At 43.6% G+C, this 12,413-nt stretch overlaps 1 protein-coding gene across 35 annotated transcripts in view; it reads right to left on the bottom strand.

The window, feature by feature from the left end:
• Positions 1–12,413, bottom strand: part of CAMK2D (calcium/calmodulin dependent protein kinase II delta) — a 159,724-nt gene that overhangs the window by 13,161 nt on the left and 134,150 nt on the right. For 16 of the 35 annotated variants that reach the window (XM_063336316.1, XM_063336317.1, XM_063336319.1 and 13 more), the window contains one exon: positions 7,663–7,746. The exons of the other annotated variants lie outside the window; for them this stretch is intronic. In XM_063336316.1, the coding sequence (XP_063192386.1) occupies positions 7,663–7,746 (84 nt within the window). The remainder of the gene's footprint in view (positions 1–7,662; positions 7,747–12,413) is intronic. 35 annotated transcript variants of the gene reach the window in all.

Raw genomic sequence — 12,413 nt, 5'->3', positions numbered from 1 at the left:
CAAATCCATCACCAACTCCAGCACTCACAACAGTTCTTCAAGTCCGTGTGGAAAGACTTCCCGGTTCACGATGCGGACCGTCAGGAAGAGAGAGATGTTGCCAAATCATCTGTCTACCAACTCATTTCTCAGTTCTTCTACGAAATTACAGGGACCACATGAAACCGTACCTGAAAGCAACTACGCTGCTCTTCCCTTGCAGCAACACACAAATAACGACACACATATCAGAAAATTAGATTTTTTCCGCTTTAGCAATCCGATATGCAATCTCACTGGCAGAAAGGGACTAAGAGCCAAAGGCAGAGGTGGAGCATAATTTAGAAATTATTTATCCTGGGTGCAAAACCCCTCGCCTTGGTCTCAGCCTTTTTTATTCATTTGAGAGCAAGAGTGAACATTACAAGAGAAATATGGTCAAGAACAAGGCAGTATGAAAGACTCGGTAACATCAGAGATGGAAGAACAATTAAAAATCTCAGTAGCCACTGTGATTTTACACAGATCTCCTGCTAATTGATTTTTGGGGATCTTGGCATTTTATACTTTCTGTGTAGGTATGCGTGTGGGTGCAGGGTGACCGAGTACAAATACAGACCAAAAGTATTTTGGACGATAAATACATGCTCCAGGAAGCAGAGCTTTAGCCTGGGAGGACGGAAGAGAAGGGAGACAGGGAAGAACTGGAATACAACAAGCAGAGAATTGGAAGGAAAATGCAGCCATGACTCGGTGGCCACGTGAATCAAGTCAAATACTCGCCCTTTTCCTTAGTGCAAAGGAAGAAACAGGGAGGGCGCTGAAGATGAACCCATATTGGTAGGAACAAGGTCCTGCTTATTGCAGACAGCATCTGCCCGAAATAATTGGCGCTTATTAAAGTGGTAAAAAAATGAGCAAATTTTCATCATAAAGTTGAGGGACTCCGCGTTAACGTACGCTCTTCCAAATCTCCAATATCTTTTTCCATCAAAATACACATTACAAACTACACAAGGACAGCAAGCGAACACAGGAGGCATTAGGGAAGAGGCATCTGGCCCGTTCCCATCTGCCGGCCAACTGTCACTTACAATCACCATTTTAATTTGATTTTTTTTTTTTCTTTTTGATCCAATCGTAAACTTTGCTTGTATTGAATTCTAGGAGAATTATGTGCTGAGCCCATCGGACTGAACCAAAATGTTCTTTGGCATTACGAGCGACGTGTATTACGGCTGTCTTACTCTCTCCCTTCAAAATATCACCACGTGTTCAGAGTGCAAGGACCATATCTGATCTTACGGCACGTAGGAGTTTGTCTGATAAATGACAAAAACAGGATACAGGAGAAAAACTCAAAAATTGCAATGGGATTCTGATAAAACTGGTTCAGCAACTTTTTTTAAGGGGTGAGATAAGAGCCCATTGAAAAACTGAAGCCCGACCCATCTACACCGTCTTAAGAGTACGGCATAAAATTTTTTCATCTCTGTAAACAAGGGATTACTCAGCAAAAATACGTTTGGTGTTTTTAAAAGAACTGATGTGTGAGGGAAGAATATTGTTAAACGAAGTCAAAGGTGCCGAGCCATTTTCTTGAAAAACTAATGATGAAAAAGGACTGCAGGTAGCGTAGCAGAAAGCTACCATAAAATGGCAAACCCGTGTGGAAAAGATGGTAGCTTTTACATTTTTTCCTCAGAATACGGGTGAAGTAAAACCATTAAAGACAAGACCATGGACCTACTCTCTAAATATAACCTTCAGCCCTGTAAGGACAGTGAGTTAAGGTAAGAAGGTATCAGCAGTTCAAAAAAAATACAACCCCTGCTTTGGCGAATGAGCAGGTATATGGCTAATACAAAAGGCAGTTCGAGCAAAAAAATATGATGAAGAAGAGCTATAAAAAAGACCAAATAAGAAGAAAAGAACAAACCCGGAACATTTCCTAACACTGGCAAAAATTATTTCCGCAGCACTGCAGTAGCGCATATGTTAACTTGAAAGGAGTTACTAACCTCTAGCTGTATTTCACTACCTTTTTTCCCCGCTCAGCTATACAGGGTGGGGGTAATCTTTTAGAATTAAAGAACACCTTTAACGCTAGTATCTGAAGAACACAAAATAAGTAAGAACGCCATTTACTCAAAAAGGCACCTAAGACTATAAACGCCTTAAAACGTACAAGGTGCAGTCTCACGGCTAGTGAAATCGAGTATCACAGGACAAGAAGAAAGTACAAAACAACAGCAAAGCTTGTTTTTCCAGGAGGGAACTATGGGGCCTTTCTTCCCTCCTGCAGCCCCAAGCAACATCTGCTAACTCAATCTACAAGAATGACACAGAAATGATGGCTGCTTTGGTATTTTAACTGCTGAGAGATGGGGCGGAATCAAAACGAGCGGCAGATAACGTGAAAATGAAGTCTTCGGAAACACAGGCACCAGAAACTTCACGTTTTGTGGCACGCAGAAAGAGAATCCTTGGTAATTGACTGACCACCGTATTTCCACTCACTTTCCCCCAATCGACATCAGTATTTTTCTTCTGAAAATAATAAAACACCTTAGGCTTCACTCGCGTATTGCGAGTATCTTTCTACTGTTATCAATGCTCTAGATGATCGACCGTCTAACTACTGCGTTGGAATGGTTAGTAATTACCCCCACTGATCTTGCAGAGGTAGGAATACACTTTTTTTATTGGTCTTTGACACGTTTCTTCTAACACAAAACAACCCTAGGAACAGTCATCACAGTAGCCAAGGATAAACCCAATATTTTTGGTCTTTCAGAAAACAGCTTATCAAGTAAGCGCGGTGCAGGCTGCACTTGCAACTCGAAGATGATTAAAACGATTCTGCCTCTTACTTTGCTCCCATGTTGTTTCTCCGGGGAAAAAAACCAAAAACCCTGAAAACTTTTCAACTCGGTACTCTTAACTCCATTTCTTGGTACACATCAGACTGGATTAATCTCACAACATTTTGGACATGTATAAGTACAGACAAGTGCGTTTGTTCTCTCAGCTCCCCTCCCTTACAGTCAATGGAGAGAAATAAGCACTTTCAGGGCACGATTCGTCATATCCTAAAATAGATATTTAAGACAAGCGTGACTCATCTGACCTATTTGCGTTGACTGAAGGGAGTCTAGACAACTAGCTCAAATATAGATGTCTACATTGTGGAGGATGTCTGAATCTGGGGAGACAAATCCTGCCCATTGTGCTATCATTTTAAAACAGTCCAGTCCTTATCAAGGTGACACCGGGCAGCTAAAATTGAGTGGAACGGTCTGGGGGGACCTCGCTTCGTTTCTAACCTGAACATCGTCCCAGCAAACGGCAATTAGATGGAAAGCACACAGCCACTAATGCCATTTCTATACTCTGAAAACAACCAAAGTTTGAAAAGGAAGAGGAAGAGACTAGAAATTTTATCCCGTGCTGTATAACGAACTCTGGCAATGTGGATGTACCAGTCATTCAACCTTACCACCTGGGCTGCTACCCTACAAAGCTGAGGAATACAGCAAACATCACAAAACCTTTTTCAAAACCATACTCTTCACGCCAAGATTTGAAAAATTCTCTGCCGATAGCGTCTCTTACAATTTATTCCACGAGTATTCCAAGAAAGTAATTTCTGTGAAGAGAATAAAAGGTGGTGGTGCACGAATAAACGGCTGATTGAATCTCAGATCTACGTCACAAAATACCGAGACCCTCAGGTGACAAGGCATGCGCCAGGGGACTTCCAGAAGTCCCTCAAAATTTAGCGTACGTTAAGATCAGAGCTTCTCTCTCACCCCACCGCTTAAACTTTGATGTGACCTAAGACGTCTGAGTTGTCACCTTACATGTAACGCCTCTCTCCTGGCGCCTGCCAATCCCGAAGATTCCCTCTGATTCAGCAAATCGTGATACAGGCGGACAGTTTGCAGGTATTTTTTTAGGCCATCGACTGTCTTTCACCTGTCTGAAAACCTGTCAGCCTACAGGTTAAACGTAATTCATTAGATATGTAGCCAAACGTCTCTGAAAAATTATCCCAGGGCTTTTCCACCCTATACTGACAAAACCGATCGAACAAAGTGAATGCATCTCCTTTTTAAACCTTTAGCATAACGTGATGTTAAGCAACTTGTCACGTGCCCTACATAGTTTCTTTTTAGTTCTATGAAATTGATTATTTCTAAAGATGCTCTCTCCTTGGAGCTACCATACAATTACACTAATATTTATACCGTGTGGCAAATGTTTATTTTTTAATGACAAATCGCCTAGAGATGCAGAACAAAGCTGCGTCATGGTCACCGCGCTTACAAGATACTGCACTAAGGTTTCTCAACATCTTACATTAATCATGGAATCTGGCTGCCGTCTCCAGAAATGATGCTTAAAGTCTGGATAACCGAGACATTAACAAGCTTTGCCGCTGTGCACATTTTTAATTTAAACTGAGCTCCTACCTAATCACTCCACCAATTCAGAGAAAGCTTCTTGTTGTCCACTAGTGCTTTACAATGGAAAAATCAATAATAACCTTAAATTCTACATCTCCTTCCTTTTAAATAAGCTTTAACAAGCAACGAGATGACTTGAGATAATGATAATGATAATAATCCTCCTCCTCCCCAAACAATAATTCCAAGACATGTGGCATTTGCCTATTTCACTCATAGGAAAACTGCGTTACCTTTAAAAATATATTCCTCAATACCTCAAGCACGGGAATGGAGATGTTTTACTCTCCGGACTTAAAGCTTTAACTATACGGTAATCCTTCCTCAACACGCCACGTTTGCATCATCCTTTTCCCCGTGTCTGTGACGGCAGATTAAAACCTATCAAGTTTCCCAGCTAAGAAATCAGTATTTTTCTTTTTTATAACGTATACTGACAATTGTAATAATTGCTACTTAACAACAAACAGAGAGTGAATTCAGTTTCACGCTCCACGGAGCTAACACCACAGACCATTTCAGTTGCCACCTTACCGCTGTGCTGTCAGGTACCGGGTTTTCATCCGGCTCATCGCTGGAGCCCAGCTCATTTCCCAGATGCTTTGGACGTAAAGAAACTGCACGTGCCTCTGACCACCACCTCCCGTCCTCAACTTTGTAGCCTGACTTCACGGTATAGTTTTTTTTTCTTTTTTGTTCCTTCTACATTCTCAAATCTGCTCTTCGAAAACACTGATTTGAGCTCTCCCTGTGATGTCATTTAAAAATCAGAATCACTGTATCACCGTCTCCAGCAAGCCCTCTGACTCCCAGGTAGTTTACCAAAAACAGTCTCGGCCATACTAGCTTTCACCGATTTTTTAATATCGCTCGCTGCTAGTGAAAATGACTCATCCCTATAGCTGTTCGTAGCAATTATCTTCTTTCCAGCGAAGGTAAGCCTGCCAAATGTACACAACTCCGGTAGCTTCTCTATAGTAATACTGCAGAGATACCGGCGTTCTGAATCAGATCGTTAGAGCCACGCCAACAAAACTCCGCTTCCAACCCAGGCTAGCACAAGCACATCTCCCGTTAGCCACACCGGCAGGTTATAATAACAGCCTATCATATTCCTAATGTCTGCTCTCAGCACCGAAATTCTTTTTCCTCGTGCTTGAATTAATCCTATTTCTTGGTAAACAATAACTACTTTTGGTTTTCTGAATTTTCTCAGGCCAGGGGGCTGCTGATCCCTATTAAACGTGCAGCTACAGGAAACACAGCGTTATCGCAGCCATTTCTAAAACTGTATTATACCAGAAACACGCATTTTTCAAACTAAGTTGAGGACAGGTGAGGTTACGGGGACTTTGCAGTTTCTTTGGTCGCTAAACTTAGTTATTTAACGGAATTAAATATTCCCTCTTATTGGGATGAATATTCAAATGCTGGGTTAACTTCTGCTGTTTTGCCTACTAGTTTTTTTTGGCAAATTCTAACTTTCTAATCTGTAAATCATCTAGGCAAACCCGAGTCGGTAGGCTAACTACCAGGTGTAGTAGTACCACCATGTCCTCACCAAGGAGCTTCACCGGAATAATTTCACCTAAAACTCTTCCTGCCTCACAATAGGTGGTTGCTTAATTTGATGGTTATTGCATTCCTTAAACGGAATTCTACCTGCGCTATTTAATAGGATTTTTGAGAAGTTTCTTGTGTGGAACAAAGGGGCGAAGAAGCGTGCTTGTTTCTGAAGTCACAGAACGAGCAGAATAAATATGAGGTTGTTCACGTTCTTAAAATGTCACGGTATATACGTACCATGCCATTTCCGCACCACGCTCTTTCAGGGTAACTAAAATAATCTACTTTTTCAAGGACGGCGGTATTACCTGAGGTGCCTCTGTTCCTGAACTTGGTAAGAAAAATTAGTAATGAACGCTTATGTTTAAACATTAACAGTGGTCTTGGCACTATTAACTACCCAATGAAGCAGGAAATGTGAGACTGCTCGCATTCGGATCTGAAAACGTTGGGTACGTGATAAGATTTTTCTGGGGACGTGTACCTTACGGCACGTGTTCCTGATGTGTTAGCTTTGAATGTTATACAGGTCCATGCCTTTCCTATTAATTCCTCTCTTCTCTAAGGTTCTGTATGGATCGCGCTGTCGGTATTTGTAGTTCTAGTTTGATATGTAGTCCTCTATATACCGACACAGACGACCCAGCTTCTCCCTTGGAACGAAGCTGCTCTTTCAACATTACCTGTCAACAGCTGTGACCGGAGACAGCCCACCACCTCGGGTACCGATTCCCCTCTCACCTGCATTAATTGCACCTACCAAAAATTCCGCTCAAATTTAACATAAGGTTCAGGCCAATTACGCCCAGCCTGTCTTTCCAAGGGCCCGTCTGGATCTCGCCTTGACCGCTGCAAATGCCCCTTCTTAGGACCAGCGCGACCGCCCTAACACACACGGGATGCAGGACCAGCATCCCGCAAGCGGAACCCACATTCCTGGGAAGTCATTCCCCGTTCCAACTCACAAGGTCCCTCCGAAGAATTTCTAAAGAATTTCTGAGTTAATTTAGAAACAAGAAATGCATCTACCCAGGCCTTTTATGTTCTACCAGTGCGCAAGCTAGTAACACAATGCCTTTTTCCTCTCATATTTGAACCGCTCAAACGGAGTCTCCTCACCCTAACGATTTCCTTTGCAGTTAATTGGTGACCAGTCATCACAGGGCTCCTCCTAAGCAAAGCATGAAACTTTTCAGTTGTCACGAATCACTGCTGCAAGCTGACAGCTGTCACAGCAGCGTTGGGGTTGGTTTATCAATGGTGATGCTGAAGAAAGCGCCTTCGTGGCATACACAAACGTAACAGGTGATTAATTAATCTGGAGACCCTATCCAGGATCCGAGCCAGAGGGGAGAGGGAAATTTATGTCTAAGTTGAAAACTGCTGCGAAGATTACCTCTGCAGGACACAACTTTCTGAAAGACAAATTTATAGAGCTGATGATAGTATTTTTACAATTAAAAAAGCCTGGCCGAGAAATAAATATCTAAAAAAATACAGTCCGTACTTTTGTAAACCCTAAGGAAAGGTCATTCCTAGATCAGACAGATCACAGAATCGACCTTTCTTGTGCTACTGTCAGGTGATGGGGAGGGAAGAGGAGGAGAGGCAAAAGAGATCATCTGGGGAGATGAGTCTCTCAACTTACACAGCACAGAGGAAGGAGTGGAGTGGGAGAGCTCAGACTCAAGCGAATGACTCTCAGAGTTTGCACTTTTCGTGGACTTGCCCGCTGAATTGATGGAAAGAAACACAACATATGAACAAACAAAGATGACGAGGTAGAGGGTGACCAGACTCCTCAGCAGGCACTGGCAGCAGGAGCGGCCGCTGGGGCACGGCAAGGCTGGTGACCACCGGGATGAAGAAGCAATGGAAGAGGAGGAGTGATGGTGGGTGGAACACAGCCTCTCCGTGTCACCCTCCTTTGTGAGAGCTGTATGAGGGTCAAGTAGATGTGAGGGGGGGGGTGGGAAGGGGGAGAAAGAAAGAAAAAAAAAAAAAAAAAAGGAGAAGGCCAAAAGAAAAATAACGATAATTTAATCACAAGCAACAAGAACTTATAAAATCTTTTGAGCAGACAAACAATGTTAATGATGTGCTTTTGGGAGGCAGCGTGGGTGCCAAAGAACAGTTGTAAAGGTCGTAGCCGTAACTGCCTCTGTTCAGATGCCAGCGCAGATTTATCCCTCTCTCCAGTAATGAGATATACAGGGTTTTGAAAGAGCTTTTAAAAAAAACGTTCTTAGAAATTTCAAGTTTTTTCGCCAGGCAAGTATGTTCCAAACGGATTTGTTTAAATTGGCTTCTTTCTACTGTTAACTGAAATAAAAACAACAGGTATAAAAGGAAACAAGTTAGCAAAATACAGGAAAATTCCTGCCTCCTGAAGGGTTAGTGTTTCGAAGCGACGTACCTTCGAGATGTAGTGAGTAGCAGAGATTAGCCAGAGTTTATCTAATCTCTAAGTGCCTTACAAGGCAGCAAGGGAATCGTCATTCTTACTAGTGCTTTTCATCAATTCATTTCTGGGGGCAATAAAATACCAGGCGAAATCTACATTTCCTGACCATGACAAATTTATCAACTCGGCTTTATAAAAGCCCGTGTGCATTGCCGGCTAAAATAACGATGGCATTCTACGGCGTTACTGAAAAAAAGCGTCCATCTCATATCAAAGAGATGCTGCCCGAGAGTTCCGGTCTCATTACTCCAGGAAGGAGAAATCCCACGAGCAATCCCAGAAGAAGGCATTGCCTCCGGTCCAGTTTTCCGTATGTTCTTTCCGTCCGCTCCTCTCCTTGCACTTAGGAGGGATCGCTGTCATGCAGATAAGCCCTGGATCAATGGTTAGTGTCAGAAATTTATGTCAGCAAGGAACCTTCAAGTAATTTCAGACTCAAATTCTACAATTAGCTTATTCCTTGAATTATTAAAGCTCGCTATTGGTCGCCAAGCGCTGTTCCTAGTAAAAGAAATATGTTCCGGTCCTAAAAGATGTAAATTCTGGGCGATTCTGTGAAACGCATACACAAGCAAGACAAAGTTACAGACGCTAAGATTTTCAATAAATAACAACTGAAAAATAAGCCTGATTTTACTGTCTTCGAGTTAAAATACCTGCCTTCAAAAGCAAAAATAGGGTGAGATCCTGACATGAGAGGGGAATACTTCATGCATTCCCTGACAGATATGAGAATCTGTTCCTAAAGACACATTTGTGATAGCTCATCTAAGACCTTTTTTTTTCTCCTTAATTGCTACCTTTCTTAATGAATCACAACATTTGTAATACTTCGTACAGACATGCAATATGTGCACGCACTCCCACAGGGCGCACAAAACCGCAACTGTGCCGGAGATGATATATCCCACACAGCCTCACATGATCCGCACAGCTTTAAAGAGCCAAATCAATTAAAAAAATAAGGAAACCGCTTGATGCAGAGCTGAATGTTTCAAATACGTGTGGGCTGGTCGTCTGTACAAAGGAAGGAACCTTGGGCCTTTTTGTGCAACCTAGGCAGGGTGTTAGAATAACTGGAGGAGGAATAAAGTGCACAGATTGCACTCCTTGGCAAAGAAGAGTCATTCCCCGTCCCTGGAGGGGTTCAAGGCCAGGTTGGACGGGGCTTGGAGCCACCTGGGCTGGTGGGAGGTGTCCCTGCCCAGGGCGGGGGGCTTGGAACTGGATGATCCTTAAGGTCCCTTCCAACCCAAACCAGTCTACAATTCTGTACTGCAATACTACAAAACATGCTATTATCACTTAGTTCCAGAGCAGCATCCCCATTTCCCTTCTCCTTCACAGGAAGGAGACAGCCTCTCCCCGGGTCGTGCTCCATGCTGTGAAGAAAAGCAAAAAGATTTTTAAGGTCCTTGGACCACCTAAGGTGGGGAGCATTCCTTCTAGATCTCAAATTTGGTGACGAGCATCATCTTGAGCATACGCCTAAGGACCCAGACAGTCGGTAATCTGAAAGAACTCTCTCTGCTTCCTCTGCAATCCATTCCTCCCTATCCGCATCTTCTCTCCCTCTGCAGCCAGCAGCCGGCTCCTGACAAAAAACCAGCCTCCTCACTCTTGTCCTAGAAAACCTACATCCAGAAGTCCAGTTTGGTGAAAGGGGAAAACATCTTTCCTAAGTGCCTTGCTGCAGCACGAAGCTTGAGCTTACAATAGCTGTCAGGGTTGCAGGACTGCCTATTCCCTGAATCATTCTAGAAATTACACCCTAGGGGTACCCTTAGCTTTAATTTATCATAAAACAATCTGAAAAGCAGCCTCCGGTGGGAAGACTGAAAGTGCGAGAGGAATACTAAAAAGCGAAAAACAAGCAAGCTTGCACGCAGTTAATGGCAGGGGGATATTTGTTTTTTAAATAAAATGAAATCCCTCTAACGTGGGAATAAGCCGTGCCCCTGGTGCCTGGCGAACAGGGCTGCGGTCCTGCCGTGTGGGCCTGATGCTGAAACAGGCTGTATCGTGGATCATCCACGATGGAAGCGCTTCAAACCGTCATTCTCAGCAGGGAGGAAGCATCCCACCTTCCCACCAGAGCAGGTGAAGAGCAACACCAGCCTGCGCTGCCGCAGCACGCTTAACAGCTTTCAGCTGCTTCTGCAGGCTCCAGAAAATACACGATGCCGTGGTCTCTCTGGAGTCATGATCTCTCCGGCGCTTCGTTATGCCCTTTGCACCGCTACAATGCAGCAGCGGGTCAGGAACCCACAAATCACAGAAAACTTCCCCCGCTGAACACTCTACATCTGTAAAAGCAAAGAGGGGGACACAAGCGGCATCTTGTCTCTCCGCCCTGCGGTCACCGCAGGATCCTCCTTTCTGGTTTGGGAATAAAGGACACGGTGGCCGTCCGATCGGCGCTTAACCGTGATCCTACAGAATCCTACAAAAGAACCAGGCAAAACGTCTTCATTGTTGTTTTTCTTACAACCGTATTCCCGAGACACCGTTCCGCACGCTAAGCTTCAAGCAGAATTTTATAAAACTCCTACTGTTGTAACATCACGTGATATCGTCACGCAGAGGCCCTATAATTAAATTGTTCATTTAACGAGGTTAGTTGCTAAACTACACACAGTGGTTTGAAGGAAGAAACACAAAGCGTTATGAATAAAGGTAAATTACACCGTATTTTCCTCTGCATCAGCCGCAGATACCTGTAATTGTTCTCCGAGCCATTACTCCGCATTAACTCGAACCGCTATCACTAGCTCGTTATTTAAAGTGAGCGGGTGCCGGCAGCCAAGACTTTGTTCCAGCGGAGGTGAAACGATTCGCTGGAACTTTTGAGAACAAAGGGCCAACATCAGCAACTCACGAGCGAAGCGCGGCTCCACCGGCCCTCGAAGCCACGATTCCCAGCCGCGTCGCTACTAGCAGCGGATAGAAAAATCTTCTCGCCGCCGAGGGAACGCCAACCACGTGAAAATAGGGAAAAATTACGGCAGGCTGCAGATATTAGAGGGTACAGCAGCAGAGGCGGGACACTGGTCTCTGCCACGGGCTGGCTCTGGTCTCCCCTCCGCGCCGGAGCTATGCTGCCGTGACGTGCGTGCCCCATATATAAATATAAATCCGCATTTCCAACCGGGCGCTCCTTGGGCAGCCGCTGCCCGCAGACTGTGCTTTCATGCTTCCGCCGTCATTCATTATCCCTGGCGATACCGATATTGTTATCAAACGTACACAGAACCCATTCTACCGGCCAGAAACGAAGCGCCAGATATTTCTGATACGATTCTAATGACTTTACGGTGGAATCTCATCTGAATTGTAAAACGCTCCCGTGCTCTTCAGAGGCCAACGATGCTCTTTAAGTGGATTCGAGTCCGTATTTTAGGGCCCACCTCTGCTAATACAGGCTTTTAACGGTGATTTTGGCCTTCTAACACCTCCAACAGACAGCAAACCCCACGTTACAATAATTCGCTACAAATTCTCTTTTCCATTTCCACATTTTATCTTTACTATCACCTCTGGCCTGCGCTTCACCTGTACGTATAACATAGTTCTTTGAGGCTGAAAAACCACCTTTTCTGTGAATCAGAGATACACAAATCTAATACTCTTTTTTTTAAAAAAAAAAAACCCTTTGTTTTAAGACAGAAAGTTATTAGAGTAAGCATGAGTAACATCACAGTGTAACATTTAGGGGGGAAAAATGGAAACAAACCCCATATTTGTGAAGTTACAGAACTAATTTTATAAAAAAAAATTACTGATTTTAGTTTTTTGAAGAGTAAAAGAAGATTAAAATAAGTGTATGGACAGAACAAAAGAGAAACATGAAAAAACACTGGCATCTGAACAGAATAAAAATTAAACGGTGTCATCCAAAACCAAAAAAGAGCAAACCCAAAACACAAATGCATGCT

Source organism: Chroicocephalus ridibundus, chromosome 5 (assembly GCF_963924245.1).
Source record: "Chroicocephalus ridibundus chromosome 5, bChrRid1.1, whole genome shotgun sequence".
NCBI lineage: Eukaryota > Metazoa > Chordata > Aves > Charadriiformes > Laridae > Chroicocephalus > Chroicocephalus ridibundus.
Note: the sequence above shows the minus strand (reverse complement) of the source record. Positions and strands in the feature narration are given on the sequence as shown.